The following is a 26863-nucleotide window of genomic DNA, read 5'->3' as shown; positions in this document are numbered from 1 at the left end:
CATCTAGTGGTGTTAGGAATGACAATGCAAGAAAGGGCAAGACGTCTGTTGATTGTCCATTTCAGTTTGAGGACAAAAGAAAATTGTTTTGATGAGGAAGATGAAGAATATGACTTGGATGACTACTATTCTGAAGATGACCAAGATGATGAACCACCTAACATGCATAAAACAACAGTGCTATGGTGCAATGTATTAAAACAAAAGAAGAGTGGGCAATGAAAGCAAGGTGGAACCCAAGTTTTTATGTGCAGGCACTGCAAAAATATTTATCATAGGTCATATACTCGAGTTTTTGCACATCTCATGGGATCTCCAAAGAGACAAAGTGTTGGGATAGTCTTTTGTCCTGTAGTTGCAAAAAATGCAGAATTTGCAAGGAAAATTAAGAGGTAAGTTCGACGAGTGGAGGTTTCATCAAGTGCATTTAAATTGAGGAGATCAAGAATTGATAAACCGAAGAAGCCTATTAGTATGACTACATCATCTAGTGGAAGCCGAAAAATAGTTAATATTCGTGATACCTTTAAAAAGGTAGAAAGAGATGACGTAGATCATAAAATTATCAGATTTTTGTGTGCAAATGGCATACCTTTCAATGTGCTTCGATCACCATATTGGGAAGAGATGATATATGTAGTTAGTAAAGTGCCTGAATATAAACTCCCATCATATGAAAAAGCACGAACAACGTTTCTTGACAGTGAAAAAGAGTGTGTTCACAGGAAGTTAAATGAATTTCGAGAAAAGTTTGAGGAGTTTGGAGTTTCCATTGTCTCAGACGGTTGGACAAATATAAAAAACAAACACTTGATAAATATACTTGCATCAAATTGTTTTGGCTTGATATTCTTATATGCAAGCAACAACTGCAAACATTGCCGAGTTTTTTAAGACGGGATTTAAACTTGTGGGGCCTTCTAATATAGTGCAAGTGATTAGATACAATGCAGCAAATTGCAAGTTAGCAGGTGAAGAATTAAAATAAACGTATAAGTATATTTTTTGGTCACCTTGTGTTGTGGACACACTTAATTTGATCTTTAAGGATTTGGCACATGAGTTTCATTGGTTGAGAGAAACATATTTGCAGAATAAAAAAATTATGAAGTATATCACAAATCATTCAAAAGCACTAGCAATCTTTAGAAACAATGAAAAATTAAAGCTAATAAAGATTGCAAAAACAAGGTTTGCTTCACATTATACTACTTTGAAGTGCTTGCTTGATGTAAAGGACAGCTTGAGGCTCACAGTAATTTCAGATAGATAGAGCGAATGAAAGCAATCATGCACGGATGAAACTATGAAAAAAAAGGTTGTTACAACAGAAACAACTCTTCTTGACGAAGAACATTGGGATTTTGTACGTTTAGCATTATTGATTACAAAACTCATATATAAAATGATTAAATTTTGTGATAAAGAAGGCCCTATAATTGGTGAAGTATATGAAGGCATGGACAACATGTTGGGGGAAATCAAAGACAATCTAAAAGGACAACCAGATTTGTATGAAAAGATTCATAAGATTGTCTCAAATAGATGGGATAAAATGAATGTGTCTCTCTATAGTGTAGCCCACATGCTTACTCCAAAATATTACGAGTCAGAGTATCTCAAGATCCCAGCAGCAGGAGGGGTCAAACAAGTTTCTCCTGATAAAAATTTTATTCTATTTATTTAATAAAGTTTAATGATTTAATTATTTTATTATTTTATTTGCATTTTCTTGTTATAGTTATTAAACTTTTTTTTTGCAGAAAAAGATAATGATATCTTAGATGGTGCAATGCCCGCTCTTGAAGTCATATCTGCTGGAAATGAAGAGTTATCCACATTTTATAGGTCACAACTTATGCTTTTGCATCAAGAAGTGAAAGATTTAGCTGAAATGCAGCAAGAATAGATGCATTGAATCCTACAATGTTGGTGTTTAATTGGTGGCATTTTTATGGTGGTGATACACTAAAGTTGAGAGCATTAGCCATTAAGGTTTTATCTCAACCTATTAGCACATCTTCAGTAGAAAGAGTGTGGAGCACCTATAGTTATATTCACAATGCTAAAACAAATAGGCTCAAGGAAGATCGTGTTTCAATCTTCGATTGATTGACAGGTATAATTAAACTGTATTGTACTTTTGTTTTGGTATTTTTTTCTCTTTTTCTATCATTGATTGTTTATTAGAATTTATATTTTATATTCTTGTTATAAAAAGGTGCAACAATCGCTACAAAGGACCTAGTCGAAATTAGGATATCAATCCAAAACTTCCTATTGTAAAAGAAAATACGTTGAGATTAGAGAACATGTGTTAGAGAGATTTGGATGATAGTGCACAACAATCAAGCACTACTTCTAAATCCAAACCCAAAGATGCACAACCAAGAGCTTCATTAGCTCCAATAATCATACGTACAAATGAAGTTGAAGAGGATACAAATCAATCCAACAGAGCTAGTAGAACTGCAGATATACAAGAGCGACCATCAGTTCCTCAAGGCCGGATTGATCGTTTCTTTAGCAGGAGACCTAGGCAAGGTATGTTGATCTTGTGTTTTTTATTTTTATTTTTTTCTATATATGTATTTTTTATATTTTAAATTAAGGTTTTTGAACTTTTTATTTTTTAACATATTCATTATAGAAAATGAAGGAAGGAGCAGAAGGCATGGTCGTGGAGGACAAGAAGCACGTGATGATGCAGGAAGTTCTCGATCTATTGCTGCCTTGAAGGGAAAGAGAAAGATGATAGATTAATGAACTCTTGAATTCTTAATTATTTTTTTGATGATGTAGTTGGAGTAGTGCAACTTAAGAACTTTTATATAACTTTTTTTGTCATGTCTTGTAATATTTTGTTGGTTTGATATGTACTTTTATTTTGAACCTTGCATGATGAAGTAAAGTAGTGAATTATGTTAATTTTAAGTTTATAGTTTAGAACTTTATAGCTTATAATTTACAGTTTAGAACTTTATAGCTTAAAATTTTAACTATATTTCTATGTAATCGTTGAGTTTATTGATTTTTCATAATCTTTGAGTTTATTGATTTTTCATTTTCTAGGTTATAGAGATCACAAAATTTACAACAATCACAACATCAAATAACAAGTCATTTGATTCTTTCGTTGAAAAAGGTACGCTTTTTAATCAAATTTATTTGTTTTCTTAATGCATTATTTAGTACTTGCATGCATTTGTTAAATGACTGCAACAAGAATGTGAATTATAATCTTCTCTTGATGTATTATTTTTTAAATGCTTGACAACTGCAATATGAAGCATTTGTTAGATAATTGCAACTTATATTATTTATTGTTTTAGATACATGTTTTATTTTGTCAATGATGACATAAATTTTATTTTTTGATAAAATAAAAATATATAATTATATTTTCGTTTTCCTTTTGATTCTTAGTCGCTTTCCTTTCGCTTCTCAATCGAATCCTATGTCGCTTCCTTTTTCGCTTCTTAGGTCGCTTCCTTTTTTGCTTCTTAGGTCGCTTCTGATTCGCTTCCGAGACGCTTCCCGGTTCGCTCCTAAGTCGTCTCGCACTTCCCACTTCTTAAAATTTTAGAAGTGGCTCGCTTCTCGCTTCTCATATCGCTTCTCGTTCCCGTTTCCTCGACTGACAACTCTGGTATCAGCGACTAGAACAAGAACACAAAAGCCAAGCATGAACCAACATCACACACAAATGGTGTGAAACAACAAGCCTTGTCTACATATAATGACACTCAAAACAAGTGTATTAGCTACTAGATCAAAAGAACAAAGCCAACAATAGGCTAAAAACACACACGAAGATATGAACAACATTTCTTGTCTACATAAGGTAACACTTAGATAGGAGACATAGAAGGAGAAAGTCAATTGAGGTAAGAAGACTTGTAATGACAAACACTAATGCAAATAAAATTGACAATTTTAAACATATTTCGAAACACTATGGTTTCAAAAAATAATATATATTCATCGCAGGTACTCGTAATAAAGAGCATCCATAGCAAAATCAATGGCCAAAGAGAAACCGAGTGATACCACACACTCATAATTAGAGAACATAAAATAGTCAGTTTGAGTCAAACCACATGTAACAACAAAAATTGACCTAAACTGAGGTGCCCATAACTCACCTCAACAAACCTCTCTGATATAACAATAAAACGGCCAAAAAAGGATCAAATAACAACCTGTGATGGACAACATAAGGGACATAAAGGGCAAAGAATACTCTTAAAAGGACATTCTTTCAAATACGCAATGCCATGTGAAAGAACCATTTTGGGATAATCCAAGAATCAAGTTTTAACAATGCAATTATATGCATACCAAATTATAATAGATGCAATTTTACGCAACATAAGATATTGAATGAGGACAATCTTGAATGAGCAAATAATAAATTTAGACTAATATAGCCACTCTTAATAAAGGTGAAGTTTGAAAGGCTTATGAAAACACATGAAAGTAAGTGAAGTCCACAATTGAAATTTTAAATGATGCCCACAACCAATGTCCTTACAATAACGATGAAAAACTCACAAAGAGCATATACTCACAAGAACTAAAACACTTAAAAAGAAAAGAAAATATCTCATTAAAGTGAGAGAAAAAAACACACTTAAAAAGGAATCCTTAAAAAAACTTCAAATACTTCTTCACGAACAAGCTCTCTCAAGAACCATAAAGGTTCAAACACAAAGCAAACACTTAAGAACCACTAGGGTTCACACACAAAATACTCGAGAGATTCCAAACGAAAAAGTAAAGAATATATTTCATACAAGTGGGACAAAACCCACACTAAAAGGATTAATAAATTTTTAGACTTATTGTAACCGTACGACATAAAATTGCACTAAGGCAAACTTATAAGTTTCTTAATGCCTAGTAAACCTCATTATATGACTTAAGAAGTTAGAACTAACTCATAATTCAACAATTGTGCAACAACCATTGAAAGGAAACAAATTTTACAATGGGACACACTTGAAGACAATCAAATTGGAGATTCTTTAAAAACGTCAAGATGCAAAAAGATAACAATACAAGACTATGCTTTTTAATAGAAACTACGCTTAATTCAAATAAAAACTTTTTCAATTAAATATTGCTCATATGAAATCATGCATTAAGTGATCCTTGTTAGATAAAAATTTCATAGATGATATATGTCAAGAACTTTTCCAAAAAATACACGATATTATAAGAAGCCACGAAACAATAATTATGAAGAGTATAATAATTTTATACTACATATATTATACAAAAAATTTAATCATAACTTCCTTTCAAAGACATACTATTCATATGAAAGGTATACTTACAAACAAAGTTAAGTATATAAATTCAAAGCACCAACGGTCATATATATAAAAAAACAATAACTCAAAAAAAAAGGTTATATATTCATCAATCTTAAGTCGTATGCAAAACTTGTTATCAACAATATAATCATAAAAACTCTTAAAGTTACACACACAAGTGAGATTAATATCAATTTATGCTTGAAAGCTAAACATTATTAATGACCCATTAAAACAAGATTTTGAGTTACCATATATCTAAAAAAATAAATTTACCGAAAAGATTTGAAATGTGATATGCGAAAAGTAAGGGTTCAATGAAGACCCAAATAACACAAGCACTTAATGTGCAAGAGCGAAAAGAGCAACATCTTAATGAATAACATAAGCACTAGATGTGCAAAAGTACTTTTTGATTTAAAAGGCATAATGATAAAGAAAAGCACATGCATATAAATGATCAAGAAAGTAGTTTCATAATGCATGATACTTCAAGAAAAATAATACATACCGAATAACTTCAAGAAAGAGAGGAGAGACAACAAATACTTCACCATTTTTCTTGAAATTTTTTTAGTGATACGCTTCCCGATGCACCAAAGAACAACTCGATCACCACCTTGCTTTGATATCATGTTAGAAAATGACCTTGAATGCAATCTGTTCAAAAATGAACAGATAAACACGCACATAAAGTGCGAATACACAAGCCCACTAAGGGGTAACCAAATGCACATAAAGTGCAAACTCATAAACCCACAAAGGGGTGAAGCCAAAAGGGCTAAAAGGAATGAATCTTCATTAAGGGAGAGGGTAAAAACCCTTATTAATTTACAATAGGGTAAGACCCCTATTTATAAGCCACTAGGAGACCTTGGAAGGGGCTCCACTAGTCGTTGGAGCCCCTCCAACGGTTAGAGGGGGTCCAATGACTAGATGTTGGACCCCATTCCAAGGTTGACTAAAGTCAACCAAAAGAAAAATAAAAGAAGAAAAGAAAAGAAAGAAAAAATAATTAGTCATATTCATAATTATGAATATGCTCAAAAATGAAAAATGACCAAAATGCCCCTGAGGGCTTACAATTAAAGAAATATATATTTATATATATGTAAGTAGATACATATACATATATACATTATATATATATATATATATATGTATCTCTCTTTTTATATATATATATATATATATTAAAAGATACAATTTAACAGCCACAACCCATCCTTCAACTTGTATTCGGCTTTCAAATGTATAACTCACCAAACCATCTTCAATCCCCTAATGCCACCATCAATGACCTAAAAATTCCTTGCTCAATAGGCCCTTAGTTGTCAGAAGTGCTAGGCATGCCTAAGCGAAAGATCCTAAAAGGCCGAGGCAGGACTAAACGACCTAGAGGGAACCAAAAGAACAAAACACTGAGAAAAGTACAAATATCACAACGATTTGTTAAATTTTAGTTACAAACATATGATTGTGGCCATGAATGAAGTGTGTACTATGGTGTAACATATCACAAAGTTCGTACAATTTCATAATATTGAACATAAAAACAAACAATTATGAATGAAGCAAATATAGAAGTCCATCTATATATAGGATAGATATTTTCTAGAGTCATTTGTACATACAATCTAGTAGGAAACACCATATTTTCCAACTTTTTTGCAAATTTTCTTATAGATTTGTCTAGTAGAAAAATAGGTTTTAGATCATATATTTGCAACATGTAAGCAGGTTTTAGGTTTCAAAAATCAATGGCTCACGATGTGTCAAATTTTCAAGAATAAAAAAACATATTGCTACATTAAAAAAATATGATTCAAAGTGTGTTTCCTAGCAAACAAAACATGTTGAACACATTTATGAGTATAGATTGAGTGGATACAGGGGTGGAGCCACATTAAGGGGAGGGTGGGCACGTGCCCACCTTGACCAGGTCAAGGCCGAGGCAGCCTCCAACCGTCGCACGACGTTGCCGTTGTACGCATAGGATGAGGTTTACTCTCTCTCTTGTGTTTATGGCATAATTGATGATGCAAGAATTAGGGTTTCGATTAGCATTTAGGTTTAGGGCTTTTTGTGTTTTTTTTCAATTAGCCTTTAGTTTTTTAATGAGATGGATATTAATTAGTTATTTTTGTATTTTTTAATCAACATTATACATGATCCACATGCTTGATTTGAGTTAGAAATTTAGGGGTTTTGTTATTTTTTGTTTCAATTAGTTAATGTGTGAAAACTATGAATGACGTTTACTAGGATTGAGGTTTTAAGTTAGTTTTTTTTTAAATAGCATGTATTTAATTAGGTTTTAGAGTTTTTTGTGTTTTTCAAATACCATTTAGATTTTTATTTTGTTTTTAAATAAGATGAACATTTAATTTAGGTATTTTTGTGTTTTTTTAATTAACATTAAACATGATTCTACATGCTTGTACATAAGTAGAGCTTTTGTGGTTTTTTTTTCAATTAGCATTTAGGTTTTTAATGAGATGAATAATAATTAGTTATTTTTGTATTTTTTTAATCAACATTATACATGCATGTTATTATGGTACTCTGCCGTTCTTAAATAATTTTCTTTATTACTGAAAACATGTTTAGTTTCAATCAAGGTTCTTAATTATGAATATGACACTTTGCAGTTCCTTAATTTTTTTGCACTTGCTAGTATAGTTTGTCATAAAAATTATTTTTTCCTTTTTAGTGTGCATTTGTGCCCACCCTAGCTTAAATTCCTGGCTCCGCCCCTGAGTGGATACAACTTGCAGCTATGATTTTCCAATTAGATTGTACATATTGTAGATAGTAGCAAATATATGTACGTGTGTGTTAAGAAATATGCATTGTATTTATATACCTAAGTATACCAAGGTATACTTATAGATATTTTCCTTTGTATTTCTTTTGTATTTTCTTTCTCATTGTAATTCCAAGTATACTAAAGTATACTTATTGTGATTTAGATTTTAGTAAAAGGATAGTTTAGGATAAGTATACATATTGTATACTTTTAAGGTAGAATAGGGTTTTTTATTTTTATTATTATTAGTCATTATTTAAGATGACTAAATTTTGTAATTTTCTTTATTTATTTACTTTTCTATTTCTCATTAATAAAATATTTAATTTTTTATGTCTTGTTTTTCCTCATGGCTATGTATGGTTTATTGTATCTAGCCAAATGCATTATGAGAATGCATTTGGACTTCATTTATATTTGATAAAATTGTTGTTAATCTTTTGTTTTTCTTGTGTCTCAGATTCCGTGCCATTTTGTGACAATATATATAAAACTGAAAAACATAGATTAAATGTAATTATATACAATATATCTAGAAAAAAACACAGGTTATCTATAATTATATAATATATATAGTATATAACTATATATACCTGTGAAAAACATAGATATATATAGGGAATAAAGAAGAAAAAGAAGGAACAAGAAGGAAAAAAGAAAAAGAAGAAGAGGGTGAAGGGGCGAGAGGAGGAAGAAGAAAAGAAGGAAAACAGGGGAAAAAATAAAAGTGAAGGAAAAAAACAACTTTTAAACTTAACCATGATCATCCCTCATTGGTTGTTCACAGATCCCATTATCAAGGACTGTGATACAATAGGAAGCTATGTGGGAGATTTTGTGGCTTTGTGCATGCGCATCAACTGAGCTGATACTAATTAATGAGATGTATTCAGAAAAACATTATGAAGAATTACATTATTTCAAAGAACTACAAAAAAATGCAGTTATTAGGATACTCATCAGGATCCATGTAATGAACTGCAGAAAATGAAGGTAAATCTATAATGGTAGAACGATTCAGTTAATATTAGTTGCAACATCATGAACTTTTATGCACGATAAAGTGAAAAAGAATAAGAATAATGGATGGAAACAAGTACCTAAAACATTTACAACATAAACCTTGTCGGCTAGAAGTACTTTTAGATCATTGCAGAACCTTGAAATTTGCTTCACAACCTTTGATGAATTCCTGGACCTAAAAGGAACATAAGTTGAGAGAAAATAAGACATTTGTTAGCCTTGAAAATGTCTTAAGTACCAAGAACAGATATTTAATAAAAGGGTGTGAATTTATCTGAACAACAAAAAGACTATCCATATTTGCTGTGATTTTGCTGCAAGAATGATCATAGGGAACATCTTACTCAGAGTAGGTTGTTTGCCTGAAAGTTCAAATAAGAATTAAGGCCACGTTTTATATTATATAATCATTAGATAAAATCAAATGTGTATGCTGAGATGGATGTGTGGAAATATAATAAAAGATAAGATTCGGAACGAGGAGATACGTAAGAAGGTAGGCGTTGCACCCATTGAAAATAAGATGAGAGAGAATCGTTTACGGTGGTTTGGACATATTTGGCGAAGGCCTAATGATGCTCCAGTTAGAAGGATGGAGAAATGGAAAAATATATTAGTTAAAAGAGGTCGTGGTAGGCCTAGGAAGACATGGATGGAGGTGATAGGAACGGATATGAATGCTTTGAACCTCACCGAGGACATGGCATTGGATAGAAATGATTGGAGGAGAAGGATTCATGTGGAAGACCCAGAATGATTTTCTTTTTTGGTTCATATCGCCGACCCCAATTGTTTTGGGATGAAGGCGTAGTTGTTGTTAGTTGTTGTTGTTGCTGTTGTATTAGATAAAATCAAAGTATGCACATTAGAAGATTTTGCAAGGATTTATTCTTCAAGATCTTGAGTGAAGAACATAGTAGTTGAAATTTGTTAGACATATATCAGGAGACATTACAATTTCCTATTACTGTTACTTTTGGTCATGGAATCTGCATATCCTTTATTATTTGTTCTCTTTATGAGCTTATATCCATCCGGAGAGTCTTTTGCAGAATTTATACATTTGTTAACTCTGGTTTATCTGCTCCAATCACATTCTAAGAGAAATAGAACACCATCCTGATATCTTCCATGATTTACTTCATAGATTTATTAAGATCAAAAGACAGAGTATAACTGAATACAAGATGAAATTGTAAAAGCAGAGCACCTCAATTGGCATCAATATCATTGTGAAAATAACTGGAGTTTTCTGTCAAATATGTTGCACGGTAGTGTTTGGAGAACACAAAAATGTTCGAAATTATTGAAAGAAGTATGGAGCTCATGAGAAAGGAAGCACATGCTAATTCTTTATTGAATACTTACATTCCCATCAACACTACAGTGAAGTTGGTGCAAAAATATCTATTATGCCTAACATGCACATGTTGTAAAGGCTTCCTGATCCAGATATCATGTTGGGAATATTATTTAGTTGGACCTTAGATTTCAAATGAGGTGTGTGACAACTTTACATGTCATCTTCTCTCTTAACAAAGTAACAATCAACCACAATACTCTAATTTCTAACAAATCAGGATTGAATGAACCCCGATGCATGCAATTATATCCAACACTGAGTGCAAGGATCCACATACCAAGAAGATTTGTTCAAGCTGCTAGCATCACTTGCATTTGATGTGTTCTCACCAGGCTTTAGCACTTTGGCATCTAGAGTAAGCAAAATAGATTATATACCGACTAACAAAAACCATTGTTAAATGAAAACATTCAAATAATAAAATGGTCTTCGATATTGAATGCAGATAGCAAACCTTGTACATCTGTAGATGTCTCCTGAAAGTTTGGCACAATTGATGATTTGGAAGATGAAAAGAAGCCTATAGTAAATTGCAGAATACTCATCAAAAGGACAACTAAAAGCATATTTCAAAGTTGAGATGCAGTAATAACAATGACAGAGAGGATGAGCCTTTCAAGAATTTGCAGATGAGAAATTCTCCACCTTTCAACTGCAGAGGCCTAATCAGGAATCCAAGAATAGCAAATGGAAGCATCAAGCACGCTTCTAACCAGAATGCTACTCGCCAATTAGTGTGGCCTCCAACCTAGCATTACATAAACAAATCACACTCATCAAAAATTGTTAGTTTGAACTTGCTAACATAAGTTCTGCAGGCTAAGAATGATTAACTAAAGTACAAACTTGATCGAGCCATAAGGTGCATACACAAGCACAGCAGTAAAGTCAAGAAATTCCAAGAATCCAGTTCCAAAATATACAAAATATTGTGACATCTACGTTTTCACTCATATCTTGAAAATATGGCGATATTTTGAAGTTTTTATCAGCTATTACAGAAAGCCCGATAATATTGAGATACTTTCAAAATACCAACCAGCAACCATATAAATGACTATGATTTTACCTAATCATGATCAGTACCCCTTCTTCACAATCCAGCCATTTTCTTTTTGAAACTGGTGCCGGAAAATCTAGCGAAAGAGGCTGGATTTTCTAGCAATTTGTAACTGAAAGATGGCAGAAAATTTTCCCAAACAGTGAAAGATTGAAATTTGTCAGACCAGTGCCATCAAGGACCGACAGCACCATCTTGACCTTTTCTATGGTTGGACAATGGAATCTAGTTTGAGAGAGAGAGAAGGGTTTGTTAAAATATGTATATATATATACATATACTTATATATATACATCCGTATATATATAAGTATATATATACATATATGTATATATACTGTTTCTCTTTTAGTGAAATACCCGATAGGGGTATTCTTGTAAAACAGCCAATGTACTTTTTGTTTTTTACTTTTTACTTTTTTTCTTTTTTTCTTTTTCCTTTTTACTTTTTTTCTTTTTATTTTTTTCCTTTTGTAAGACCACAAGGGGCCCCACACTTGTAGTCGTTGGGGCTCCCAACGTCTACAAGGGAGCCCCCTTGTGGTCCCTTCTTAGAGCCTCCTTCCTCTATAAATAGAGGAGGTTTTCTCCTCTTGTATGCATGGGATTTTCACCTTTTTCTTCCTTTCTTCAATAATATCCAACTTATGACTTTAAGTCATTTTCTATCTTTGAGAGTTTTGTGTGTGCACATTTGGTGTTTGTGTTCTTGGCTCTAGTGGTCACTCTTAAAGAGTGTCTTTTGCTCTATTGGTGCTTCCGCCTCTTTTCATTACATGGTATCAGAGCTCGGTTGGTGAATGGGCTTTTCTTTGGAACGCGTGCCTCTCAAATTTTTGAAGAAAGGAAGGATTTTTGGTGCCGATGGAACGTGACTCTAAAGTGGAGCTTTCTTTTAAGCTAAATGGGTCCAACTATCTCATGTGGGCCTCCGCCATGGAAAATCATCTAAGAGGTAAGAAACTTTGGGGTTTTGTTATGGGAACTACTCCCGAACCCTCTCTTGTTCTCACCAAAATCGAAAATGAGATTGAAAAAGCTTTAGATGCCGATGAGCGCATCAAAGCTATTAATGACCATCAATCCAAAATTGAGGATTGGGAAAGTAACCATGCCAAAATTTTGGCATGATTTATGAACAATGTAGACCTTAAAAATTGTGCTAATATTGTCAAATTTAGAAGGGCCAATGAGGCTTGGTTTTTCATTAAGGGTATGTATACCCAAAAGGATCTTGCTCGACAAATTTTTTGTCAAGAAAAAATCTGTTCCACCAAACAAATGGATATGAGTGTCTGGGACTATTTTAGCTCTCTAACCCCTCTTTGGGATGAACTTGCTCTTCTTGAGCCTAAGTGGGTGGCTCCGGAAGATATTGAATTAAGAAGGGAACAAATTGAAAATGAGCATTTTTTTCAATTTCTTCATGGTCTTCGCCCGGAATTTGAACAAGTTAGGGCATCTCTTCTCCATAGAAGCAAAGCTCTACCTATTGAAGACGCCCTTGCCGAAATATACCAAGAGGAAACTCGACTTGGCTTAAGTGTTAAGAGTGATGAAGTTTTGGCCGTTACTAGGCCCGGATCAAATATTAAAGCATATAGACCCCCTCACTTTAACAAAAATAGCAATAGGCCTAGAAAGGGAATAATATGCCATTATTGTAATGAACCGGGGCACATTAGACCGGTTTGTCCCAAACTTAAGGGAAAAGTAGCCGCGGTTGGAGAAAATTCTCCAAAGAAGGAAGAAGAAAGTGCCAAAGAGGGAGATATCAAAGAAACTCTTAATCATATCTCTGAAGTTCTCCAACATCTTCTCAAGACGTCTTCTTCAACTTTCGTAGCCGCCATCGCCTATTCTTCATCACCTCCAGGTATGTGGATACTAGACTCTGGTGCTTCTTTTCATATGACATCTCATAAAAACTCTCTTTCAAATGTTTTTTCCGAACCCATATCCTCTTGTGTTTCAACTACCGATGGAACATCATTAAAAATTGAAAGTATTGGAACACTTGATTTTAAAAACTTTTTCGTTCCTAAAGTAAGAATCGTTCCTAAAATTAATTTAAACTTTTTTTCTGTTTCTCAAATCACCGATCATGGATGCCAAGTCTCTTTCTCACCTAAAGATTGCATCGTGCAGGATCTCCAGTCAGGGAAGCTGATTAGGCAAGGCCATAGAAGGGGTGACCTCTACTTTATGGACTTTTTGACTCTTCCATCTAAGTCATCTTGCAATCTTGTAAAAGTCAAAAGTATTGGAATTTGGCATGAGAGACTTGGCCATCCAAATTTTGTAAAAATGTCTCTTTTTCCGTTTTTGAACAATACTTGTAAAGGCATTCACATGACTTGTAAAGATTGCATTTTTGGGAAATCCAAAGGTACTCCATTTCCTCAAAGAAGTTACTTTACCACTCGGCCATTTGAACTTGTTCATTCCGATGTGTGGGGACCATCCCCTATTTTGTCTAAAGGAGGATTTTCATATTACGTGGTCTTTATTGATGACTTCACTCGATTTACGTGGATTTACTTCCTAAATCGCAAATCCGAAGTTTTCTCCTTCTTTTAAGAATTTCATGCAATGGTTAAAAATCAATTTTTGGGAAATCTATCTATTCTTAGGTCCGATTCGGGAGGCGAATATATGTCCAATGATTTTCAAAGCTATTTAAAATAAAATGGAATTTGTCGCCAACACTCTTGTCCCAACACTCCGCAACAAAATGGTCTTGCGGAAAGAAAGTATAGACACATAATAGAAACTACAAGAACATTATTAATTTCAAAAAATATTCCAAAATCCTTTTGGGCCGAAGCGGTTCTAACCTCAACATATCTTATCAATAGAACTCCTTCATCCTCTTTGAAAAATCTTTCTCCATTTGAAAAACTTTACAATATGTCTCCCGATTATAAAAGACTAAGAATTTTTGGATGTAAATGTTTTGTTCTAACTCACAAAAATGATAAACTTTCTCCTAGGGCTATTGAATGTATCTTTTTGGGTTATGGCGAAAAACAAAAAGGTTATCGGTGTTTTGACATACTTAAGAACAAACTTTATATCTCAAAAGATGTCACATTCCTTGAAGAGGAAAATGGTTTTTCGCACCAACCAAATGAAAATATTGATTATTCCTTTCTATTTGACTTGTTGCCCCAAGAAAACATCATAGATGATCATATTGATCCTAGTGAATCCCTTAGCGAAGATCATTTTGAACATCCAAGTGATGATCAAAACTTAGAAGAAAATGTTTCAAGACAAATACAAGTCTACTCTAAAAGGAATGAAAGAAATCCTCCTTGTGCCCTTGAAAATTTTTCCCAAAGTGAGTCAATCGAAGAGACCTCTCAAAGAAGATCAAATCGGATTTCCAAAATACCAAATAGATTTGTTTCTTATGATTCTTTTTCTCCTAACTTTCGAGCATGCCTACTTGCTCTTCACTCCTTTCATGAACCATCTCATTACAATGATGCTAAGCAATATGCTCATTGGAATGAAGCTATGGAACTAGAACTTAATGCTCTTAAAAAGGCACAAACTTGGGAAATCATTGATCCCAAAAAAAATAAAATACTGTCAAGATTGTGGACAAATGTACTCCTAGAAGAAACTAGAAGTGTTGGGGGTGAGGATCGTCTACCGGTATCCTACCAAAGCATAGAACTAAATAAAAGAATCAGAAAATCACAAAAAGCTACCCAACTAAGGTATTTACAAAGAACTTCCTAACTTTTCAATTATTACAATCAACAGCATGTACTTTATGAATGCATCTCAATTACCCAAAGTATAATTTTCTTATTTTATCCATTGCTGATAAAATCAAGGTTTTCAAAGGCATGAGGCACTTTTGGAAGATCTGAATGAAGCATAAGCCTCAATATGTATCCAAGAAAAAGGTTAAAAATATATATATAAAACTACAATTACTAATAGAAAATATTTCAGCCCCCCCACAGGATCGCCCAATTGGTTAGGACAAGCATTGGGATGTCTAGAGGCCCCTGATGTCACGAGTTTCAACTCCCATGAGACCAAACCTGTGATAGGTATGGAGCAGCATTGTGGGGCCAGCTGGAGTTTACCGCTATAGTGTAGGGCCAATTAGGGTTTGATCCTAGTGAATTCCTCTTTAAAGGTATTTCATTAACTATAAAATATAAATCAATAATAACCGTAGCAACTTAAGAAGGGTAAAATACAAATTCAATACTACAGAGGAGATTAAATTTGTTCAGTATAATTTTCAAGGTTTAGGTTTTTTCTCTTGTTTTTAGAATGTTGACTTGAACTCAAGATCTGCAAAGATCACCCTTCATAACATTACTAATGTTGAGTAAACAAGAAAAAAGTAGGTGACTTGTAGCTTTCTTATTAAGAATTTAAAAAATCAAGTTAAAAACAAAAAGATTAACATTACCTTTACTTCAAAGAAAATATATAAATTAAAAATAATTTCCTTTTAATTCTTTGATTAGAATATTAACTAAATTTAATTTTACGACAGGCCCATGCCTCTCATGTGAGGCTTAAACCTCTTTGAAAAAGAGGTGTGGGCCTCATTCTCATTAAAGAGGCTAAAGCCTCTAAGGTGTATATGGCTAAGAGGTGAGCATTTTAGCCATTTCATTGACCAAAGAGTGGCCAACTAAGACGAGTGTCTTTGAGACAAAGATGAAAGGCAAATGATGAATGTATCAACCAAAATGTGGGGCAGTTCTTTCTAAATAGCTGATACGTTTGATAGTCTTTTTGTAATTTATTATAAGAGGATATACATCAAATAGTTATCATATCATAATAAATGGCCATGCAAATTTCACCCATTGACAACAATTCATTCATCTTTGATCTGTGTCATCATCTGCTTAGGTCTTTTGGATTCTAGAGAACAAGGATGAGGTTCTTCAATTTAATAGACAATAGGAAGACTTGGGAAGAAAAGCGGTGCCTCTTCTTTAGGCCCCCTCTTACTAAGATCCTAGGAATTACACTAGAGATAAAAGCATGAGAGCAAGATATACGTAGTGGAGATCAACACCTAAGAGTGTTGGAGGAAAACCTATTACTCAAGTAGATCATTCTTGTAACTACTTTAGTTCAGTATCTCTTTAGAACACTTAATGCAACAAGAAAAGTCCTAACTACTTTTCTAATGTGACTTTTTTCTGTTTTTGGCCACTCCAAGCAACTTCAAAGCATGGATCAAAATGTTTGAGATTTAACACTATGTCCTTGAAGACATTCAAGTAGATAGGGAAAAATCTGTGACATGGATACAGATGTGGGAACGGAACACAATGTGGATATGCTTGGTACGATATGACAATTCTAAAATATTAGGACGTGAGGACACATCCGTACACACATATATGTATGTGTGTGAGCATGTATATATGAAACAACAATTTCAAATCACCATAATTAGGAATATCAAATAATAAAACTAAGTTGAAATTGAAATGTAATGTAATTGATGACAAATTTTAAAAGAAAAAGAGCTCAAGTGAATACAGAATAAGTAAATAAGGTCATAAAAGAAAATAGGTAAAGTTAATGACAATGTTGACTATGTGTGAAACTGGTTTGAGTGTATCCATGAAGTGTCTAAGTGTTGTGTCATATTGATACAGGATACAAAGGATAAGTGAAGTGTCTGTGTGACATAGAGGAAAATTGTTGACCACACTTAACCATAATATTTTAGGTTAAGAAATCTTCCTTTGTCCAAATTATGCATGGTATGCATTGATTGCTTAAATTATGATGTGATGGAAACATTCAATGTAATGTGTGTCAAAGAGCCAAATACCACAAAGATATTTCCTCCTAACCCACCAATAGTAACAATCCTTTTGAATTACATTTAGGGCCCAAGACTTATGGATTCTATACTTAGTTCAAGTATTTTGTCTCATATCTTCATGACTACTCTACATTGACCACTTTGTGTTTGAAGTCTAAGAATGAGGCAAGCTCCCGATTTCCTCTTTTATCACAAGCCAGTTTAACCTTAAATTTATGTAGTGAGGAAATTATGATCAAATAATAGATGAAAGTATTATTAGCACCGATCGAAGACCATGAAGAATCCGTCACACCAATTGTATAATTATCTTGAAGGACATTGAACTGAGCATAAACTTTGTCTTCTATCACTCAGCAAAATGAAGTTGTGAAGAGGAGAAAGATCATGCATAAGAAACTGAATTGCATTTCAATGTTTCCATCTTTTTTAATCTGATGCTACTATTAGCAACTACCTATCTAACTAATAGGATTCCATCTAAAGTTCTTCGAGATAAGTTCTCTCAAAGTTTTAAACTGCAGTACACTCATGTTTTCTGTTCCACAACAAATCTTCGAGTGTGCTATATTCCTGATTGCAGACCTAATAGAGAAAAGATCAGAAGTTAACAAACTGTATTTTTGTAGGTAACCCTCTATATAGAAAAAGATGTCAGTTTCTAAGAAGTATGTTTGAATGGTGTTACTTTCTTTGAAAATGTCCCATATTTTCATTCTAAAAAAACTAGTTATCCTAGTAAAAATGCAAAACAATCAGATAAGCCGCATGCTTCTCCTTAGACAATAGAAAGAGCAAGATGGAAGTAATAGAGTTGGTTCTTTCATCCCAAGTTTTAGGATTGATTGTGTCATCTTTATGAAGGTGGCAGTGCCATTGGTGAAGGTGCTAAAGAAGTACTGAGAAATGGAAGATAAATCCAAACCAGCTATTAGACCTATGAAAATACATGGATAAAGTAAAGAACATATCAGAAACAATTTTAACGGAAAAGTGATACATTGTCATAATCTAATTTGCAATACTAATTTTTTCCACTGTTTTGGGGATACAAAGGTCAAAAAGGACCTCTGGGCAATGTTAGCCCAGATTGAAGCAAATAATTTAATTCATATAGAGGTAGATTCACATGATCATTCTTTAGGTGATTAGGAAGTTCATAAGCGATAATTTCATAATGGAATATGCAGACACTTTTTATTTGCATTATTTACTTACTTTTTCATATTGTAGATGCATAGTTGGATAGATAAAACATACTCTCCTACAATGATTAGATTTTTTAGCATATTTTAAGCCAACATGCAGCATGAGTGAGGATTTGGTGTTTCTAGGAGCAAAAAACCATGAAGAAGAATTGCATGAAACATCATGCCAGAATGACCTTACATTTTTCACATTTTTCACATATTTATAAATATCCTTTCCTATCACCTCCATCCATGTCTTCCTAGGCCTACCCCGACCTCTTTTAACTAATATATTTTCCCATTCCTCCATCCTTCTAACTGGAGCATCATTAGGCCTTCGCCGAATATGTCCAAACCACCGTAAACGATTCTCTCTCATCTTATTTTCAATGGGTGCAACGCCTACCTTCTTACGTATCTCCTCGTTCTGAATCTTATCTTTTATTGTATTTTCACACATCCATCTCAGCTACACTCATTTTTTGAATAAGATGTCTCTTGGCAGCCCAACATTCCGTACCATATAGTAAAGCAGGCCTAATAGTCGTCCTATAAAACTTTCCCTTCAACCGCAATGGCATTCTACGATCACACAACACTCCAGTTGCACTTTTCCATTTCATCCACCCAACCTTTATCCTATGATTTACATCTCCATCAATTTCTCCATACTTTTGAATGATAGATCCCAAATATTTGAAACAATCATCCACCGGTATTTCTTGCTCACCAAGATTCACTACACTCTCATCATTGTTGTGTTGCTTACTAAACCGACATTCCATGTATTCTGTCTTACTCTTACTCAACTTAAAACCTCTTGCTTCCAATGTTTGTCTCCATAATTCTAACTTAGCATTAACCCCAGCTCTAGACTCATCAATCAAAACAATATCATCTCTACTCCTTCATACATATCTTTAATTATTTTAATGTACTTGAGAGAAACACCTTTCTTCATTATTGTCCACCAGAGAACGTCCCTAGGTACTCTATCATATGCCTTCTCTAAATCAATAAAAACCATATGCAAATCTTTATTCTTCTCTCTATTTCTCTCGATAAGTTGTCTAAGAAGATGTATAGCCTCCATAGTTGATCTTCCAGGCATAAAACCAAATTGATTCTTCGATATCATGACAACCTTCCTCAACCTAGACTCAATCACCCTCTCCCAAAGTTTCATAGTATGACTCATGAGTTTTATACCACGATAGTTTGTCCAATCTTGTATATCACCCTTATTTTTATATAGAAGCACCAAAGTACTCTTCCTCCACTCATTAGGCATCTTATTTGTCCGCCAAATCTTGTTAAAAAGATTTGTCAACCATTCTAAACCTTTCTCTCCCAAGCATTTTCAAGCCTCGATAGGAATACCATCTGGGCCAACTGCCCTTCTTGATTTCATTTTCTTAAAAGCCTCTGCAATTTCTTTCTTTTGAATCTTGCGCATGAAGTCACGATTCATCTTATGAAAAGGAATAGAAAAGTCTCCAAGATCCTGAGCATGACTTTCATTAAATAGCTTATCAAAATAATTTTTCCATCTCTCCTTAATCTCCTCATCTTTGACTAAAACCCTTTGTGTTTCATCTTTGATACATATAACCATACCCAGATCCCTCGATTTCCTATCTCTCATCTTTGCAAGCCTATAAATATCCTTCTCGCCTTCTTTGGTATCCAACTTGTCATAAACCTCCTTATATACTTTATCCCTCGCGTTCCGAACTACTTTTTTAGCTTCCTTCTTTGCTATCATATACTTCTCCAAATTCTCCTTATCACGACTCTTACTTAGATTTCTATAACACTCTTTTTTAACCTTAATAGCTAATTTGACATCCTTGTTCCACCACGATGTATCCTTACCTAACGGTGCACCGCCTTTAGACTCACCCAATACCTCCTTAGCCACCTTTCTCATGCCACCCGCTATCTTATTCCACATTGATTCTGAATCCTCCTCGAGACACCAATCAGCTTCCTTAACTACCTGCTCTACAAACATTCCTTGTTTAGCTCCTTTCAGTGCCCACCACTTAATTCTAGGATCTATCCTATGTCTATCCCTTTTGCGGCATTGTCTAATTCTAAGATCTAAAATTAAGACTCTATGTTGTGTAGCTACACTTTCTCCCGGTATAACCTTACAATCGATGCAACAACCCCTATCTCTCTTTCTAAGTAGGAAAAAATCTATCTGACTCGTATTAACCCCACTTTTAAATGTTACTAAGTGAGACTCCCTCTTCCTAAACCAAGTGTTTGCTAAGATCATATCATAGGACAAACCAAAATCTAAAATCCTTTCTCCACTTTCGTTTCTTTCTCCTATACCATAGCCTCCATGGATACTCTCAAAACCATCCCTACTAATGCCTACATGCCCATTAAGGTCACCGCCGATAAAAAGCCTTTCTCCATAAGATATCCCTTGTACTACTCCATCTAAATCTTCCCAAAATTGACGCTTAATGGAATCATCTAAACCTACTTGAGGAGCATAAACACTAATAAGATTAATAATATCTGTACCTAATACTAATTTAATAAGGAAATTCATATCACCCTTCCTACAGACCTCAACTACATTATCTATAAACTCACGACTCATAACAATCCCTACTTCATTCCTATTCCTATTTATTCCTGTATACCAAATCTTATATCCCCAAGGTTCTATCACATTTGCTTTCTCACCTACCCATTTGGTCTCTTGTAGACATAAAATATCAATCTTTCTCCTACACATAACATCTACTAACTCTACCAACTTACCAGTTAAAGACCCTATGTTCCAAGAGGCTAACATAAGTTTACGGTCTTGGACTAACTTCTTTACCCCCACCCGTCCAACAAAGTGAGGGAACCCTTGCCTATTTGACACCACACCCGGGCGCCGGTGTGACGCGTCGCTTCCGGGCGACGACCTAGCAACCCTTGCCCATTTATCACTGCCTCCGGGCCTATAGAGTACAGCGCGTCGCTCAGTAGGGAACGCCCCAACGAAATTCTCATATTGGTTCATATTCATAGGGTATGACTAAGTTTTTATGCTGGTTGTCACAGGCCTACCGCAACCCTCCTCCTTTATCCGGGCTTGGAACCGGCAGTGTATAACTAAACAGTTATACACAGGCGGAGTTCTTCACTTTTGTTTGAACTTGAAAAAAAAAAATGGTTATGTAAAAATTTTAAGTGTTGACAAAACACTTTGGGATTTTGTTCTTGTTTATGTAAACATGCATTGCTATGAATCTTATGACTTGTTAGCTTAGTTTTGTTGTTTATTATTTCACAATTTACATTTCTCTTATGAAATATGCATGTGGTTCATAGCATATTATCTTTATGATTGAATGTTCGATGTCTTATGCAGCTAATAACTGCTTGATATGTGATATTATGGGTTTATTTATCATTTTTTCTTGTGTTATGAATTTTTTAGAATTTTCTGATTTTTTCTTTTGGAATTTTTAGAGGTTTTCTATTAAAAACATGATTTATTACGATAAGATATGCATCTTATTTTGGGCCCGGCAGATACGGGTTACAATATGCTTTTTGCAACCTGTTGGGGCAGTACCTCAGAAGCCAAAATTTAAGTATGTTAACAAAGTCAGAATCTACAACATAATTTGAAAAGATAAAGACCTTACTTAAGTGAAATTTTATCATGAATAGAACTTACCAAGCCTCCATATACGTAGCCAAGAGCAATTCCAGTAGGAATACACATGTAGAAAATCGCAAGCCATGCAGTTTTCTGACAACAAAGTTAAGTCATAAACATGCAAAAGAATAAATTAGAACATCTAATGCAGGGGATGAAACATCATTTTTTTATTATGACATGAATCGAAGGCATACTGCATTTTATCCAGGTCAGGACATTTGACATAGGTTAGCCACTTCAGCACTAAATGAAACCCCCGCCCTCCAATATGCTTAACAAGGTCTTCAGATTCAAGTCATAGGGAAAAGGATATGCATGGTTCAAGAATAAACTTCAAGGACAAAACTTTGTCAACACAAATGGAAGGCTTATACTTCAAACATTTAAACTTTCCTCTAAAAAAAATCATAAAAATCCCGAAGCCTAATGTTTGTGATGAAGTAAAGCATAAAAAAGCAATTAAACCTGAGCAGGAGGAGCATTGTCATCTATAAATGGAGCAGCCAGACTTATGAATGAAGCCTCACCAACACCGACCAACCTAAGATGCAAAACAGCTCAAAAATATAGGAAAATCTTCCAGCCAGAAAAAATATACTTTAAGAACCAATTTCATACATTTCACACAGAAAAGAAAGTGAAAAAAAATAGACATACATGCGGAAAAACGTGATGGACCAAAAATTAAATGAACAACCACAGCCAGCAGTGGCAAATGTCCAGACTGACAATCCGACTCCAATGAGCCTAAATGGGTTATGCCTGCAAAGTCAAAGATCAAGGAGTCATGACCAAAGTTAATAAAGAACTGATGAAAACAGCAGAAGAATAATTTATCATAAAATGACTGCTGTGCTCAAGTTTTAAGACACGAAAAAAATGAAAACTTTGGAGAAGAAAACAACTGGAGTTTGGAAGCCCACACCTTCCATCGCCTAGATAGTGCAGTGGTGGCAAATGAAAAAACATCAATTAAAAACTGATATAACTACAACAATATGAAATAGAATAAGATTCATGTACAATCATAAATATATTCAGATATTGACTACAATATTCTCTTGAAGGAAAATAGAAGAAATTACAATAAATAGTGAGTACTTGTCACACACAGACCATATACAATCAGGTAAGCACATAAGAGAGCAAAATTTAGAGATAGATAAACAACAAAACATATGACCAGTGATGTGTACCCTTCCTTCCTATGGGACAACTTTTTCTATGTACTTGGGTTTGGGTTTGAATTGCTTGTATTCTGGTATTCTTACTAGTTTGGATTAGATCAGCTAAGAGTTGGAGGATCCATCTCTCTTGTACTTAGCCTCACCAAGCTATAAATAGGTGATGGCACTTGTATTGCTCATATCTTGGAAATTCTAATCTTTGAGCTCTTCTCTCTTGAGATCGGCTTCGAGAGCATTTCTCACCTCTAATGAGGAAATGGCTCTTAGACCTTAGATCATTCTAGAGTTTAGAAGAATAAGAACCCTTCATCTATCCTACCCAACCCCGATCTTTGCATCCTAGCACTTCATCTCAATAGCCAACCCCTCTAGAAGCCTTTACCCATTAATTTCCCTCCAAAATCAACCAACACTTCATCTCTACCCCTAGATGCCTATCACCCAGTCTACGCCTTCTCCACCCAAGTTCTTGCTCCCCCATCCAAATAGAGCAGGAAAATCTAATTGTGAGTTGTTACTGATGCAGCTACGAATGACCATTAAATCTTCAGTTTCGCCCTTGAAAATTCTTGTGTTCTTTGCTTTCATATATATGTTAAAAAGTATGCGGAAAGGTATAACAAGAATGCTTAATGCATTCACACGGTCCAATGAATGGACAAACACAAACCCACAATGAGGAATATAGAAATAGTCCACTAAGGGATAACACAAGAAACCTTCAAAGAGGCAACACATAAAAAATATGAACTTTATTGAATGAGGGCTTGAAAAGCCACAATTTACAAGAGGGAGAGCCCTCTAATTTATAGAGGAAAAAAAGAATGATAGAGGGACCACATGGGGCCCCACCCATCTACTCGTTGGGGCCCCAACGGTCATTAAAAATAAAAAGGAAAAAAGAAAAAAAAACTAAAAATAAAATGATGCAGAAAAATTATCAAAATACCCCTATCGGGTTTTTGGATGTAAAAAAAAAAAAAGAAAAATATATACATATATGTATATATATATACACACGAATGTATATATATATTAACACTCCCCCTCAAACTTTACGTGGGCATAACAGAAAGTTTGAAGATACAAAAGAAGAATTCCAAGTCTTCAAGAGTTTTCAATGGAAGTCATCATCCGTATAGCACATGAAAGAATTTTGCAAATGTCAGCCTTCAACTGTCTTTAATGATCATCTTCAAGCACCTTCCATGATGTATCATAGGTACTTCTTTCATCTCATCTTCAAGATCTTGTGGAACAAACCAAAGAGCTCAAAGTAAAAAATATTTTTGCATTTCAATCAAGTAGAATATTTCAAAGATAAATCAAGAAACCATAACATTGAACAAGAGGAACATATGATTCATCAAGACAATGATGCAAAAGATATTTTACATATTTCAATCGAGCATTATGTAAAAATATCATTAAGAGGATTAAACTCAAATACACACTTTGATAAACTCACTATATTCTTAAGGAAAGATATATGCAAAAAGGCACAAAAAATATTTACAAGAGTTCAATATGCACAGGCAAAAAAAAATCTCTTCTTATTGAGTCAACACTAAAGAGCTTTAAGAAAAGCTTCATGCATTAGAAATGTCTTCAAAGAGACAATATTCATTCAAGAACTAATTCCTCACAAAGGGATGTGCACAAAAGCACACAAAAAAAAACATGTTTAATACGCATAAATCAATAATGAAGAGACAATTAATTTTATTAACAAAAGATGATTTTAATAATTTCTCACACTCCTTCGAATGAAAAGAAATCAATGCCAACAAATGTCATGTATGAACTTGCAAGAACAATCTTCAATCAAGTATAACACTTGATTGAATAAACCAAAACACCCACCTTGGAGTCAAGAATGAATATTATTTTAAATAGAGAACCTCTCACATTGAAGGATGAAATATTTGAAAAATACAGAAACCCACTAGAAGGCCAAAACCACAATCCCTTAATGTGTAAAATACACACATCCATTATAGGCTAAATGCCAAAAAGGTCAAAGTGATTTCCAAATATGCATATCAATGATATGAACTTTTATCGATAAATATTTTTCTATGCAAGGAAGAAATAAGTAGTAAGGATCAAAAATCATTTAGAACGAAATCCCATATGATAAATGCAAATCAAAACCAAATTAAGAATTCTCATAAATATGGAATTTTGCAAATCTCAACAATAGTTCATCCATTACAAGCAATCACCTCATTAGACCTCCAAAACTCACAAATCAAGTGTACAAGTGACTAGATCAAAAACATAAATATAATGCCACTAAAAAGCCAAATACACACACGAAGGTGTGTATAAACACCTCTTGTCTACATATAATGATACTTGAAACGAGTGTATCAGCGACTAGAACAAGAGTACAACAGTCAACCATGGGTTAAAAGTCACACACAAAAGTGTGAACAAACATCTCTTGTCTACATATAATGACACTCAAAATCAAGTATGTTTAGCGACTAGAACAAGAGTACAAAGTCAACCATGGGCTAAAACACACCCGAATGTGTGACTAAACATCTTCTTGTCTACATAAAATGACACTTGAAATGAGTGTATCAGTAACTAGAACAAGAACGCAAAAGCCAACCATGGGCCAACATCACACACAATAGTGTGAAACAACAAGCTTTGTCTACATATAATGGCACTCAAAACAAGTGTATCAACTACTAGATCAAGAGAACAAAGCCAACAATGGGCTAAAAACACACACAAAGGTGTGAACAACATTTCTTGTCTACATAAAGTGACACTTAGATAAGAGGCATAAAAGAAGAAAATACTTAAGGCAAGAAAGCTTGTAATAGAAATACAATTAAAAACAAATATCAATTTTTCAATATATCTAGAAACACTATGGTTTCTGTAGAAAAGAAAAAGAGGTAGAGAGAGACGTCTTTATCATGTATTAGGTCTAATCTCTACTTGTTTAAATAGAGATTAGCCATAAGAAAGAAATAACATATGGGTCCCTCATTATTTAGAGAATACCAAAATCAGACTTAAGTAAAACTTTAATAAGAAAAACTTTAAGAGGTCGACTTATTTTAACACTCCCCCTCAAGCTGGAGCATAAATATCAATCATGCTCAGCTTGCCGCAACATTTTGAGAAACTGGACCTGGCAAATGGCTTTATAAAAATATTTGCAACTTGATCCTCAGAGATTACATGCTTGGTAGATATATGTCCGGCTTGAACCATATCTCTTATGTAGTGGTAGTCAACTTCAATATGTTTTGTCCTCTCATGAAATACTCAATTATTTGCTATATATGATGTAGCCGCCTTGTTATCACACATCATCACCATAGGAGATGAAACCTTCACTTAAAGATCAGTCCACACGGTTCGAACCCACATCAATTCAAC

At 34.0% G+C, this 26863-nt stretch overlaps 1 protein-coding gene across 5 annotated transcripts in view; it reads right to left on the bottom strand.

Moving 5' to 3' along the window:
• The window catches only part of LOC149842104 (putative sphingolipid transporter spinster homolog 2), a 75752-nt gene that overhangs the window by 19959 nt on the left and 28930 nt on the right, over positions 1-26863 (bottom strand). For all 5 annotated transcript variants that reach the window (XR_016430755.1, XR_016430754.1, XM_089998903.1 and 2 more), the window contains exons 4-10: positions 22929-23033; positions 22737-22812; positions 22287-22361; positions 11159-11261; positions 10968-11033; positions 10791-10863; positions 9228-9325 (exon numbers count right to left, since the gene is read on the bottom strand). Coding sequence is in view for 3 of the 5 variants with exons in the window: in XM_089998903.1 (XP_089855029.1) it covers positions 9228-9325; positions 10791-10863; positions 10968-11033; positions 11159-11261; positions 22287-22361; positions 22737-22812; positions 22929-23033 (596 nt within the window). In the remaining 2 variants the exon portion in view is untranslated. The remainder of the gene's footprint in view (positions 1-9227; positions 9326-10790; positions 10864-10967; positions 11034-11158; positions 11262-22286; positions 22362-22736; positions 22813-22928; positions 23034-26863) is intronic.

The sequence above is a fragment of the Nuphar pumila genome, chromosome 3 (genome assembly GCF_984573655.1).
Source record: "Nuphar pumila chromosome 3, dmNupPumi1.hap1.1, whole genome shotgun sequence".
Taxonomy (NCBI): Eukaryota; Viridiplantae; Streptophyta; class Magnoliopsida; order Nymphaeales; family Nymphaeaceae; genus Nuphar; species Nuphar pumila.
Note: the sequence above shows the minus strand (reverse complement) of the source record. Positions and strands in the feature narration are given on the sequence as shown.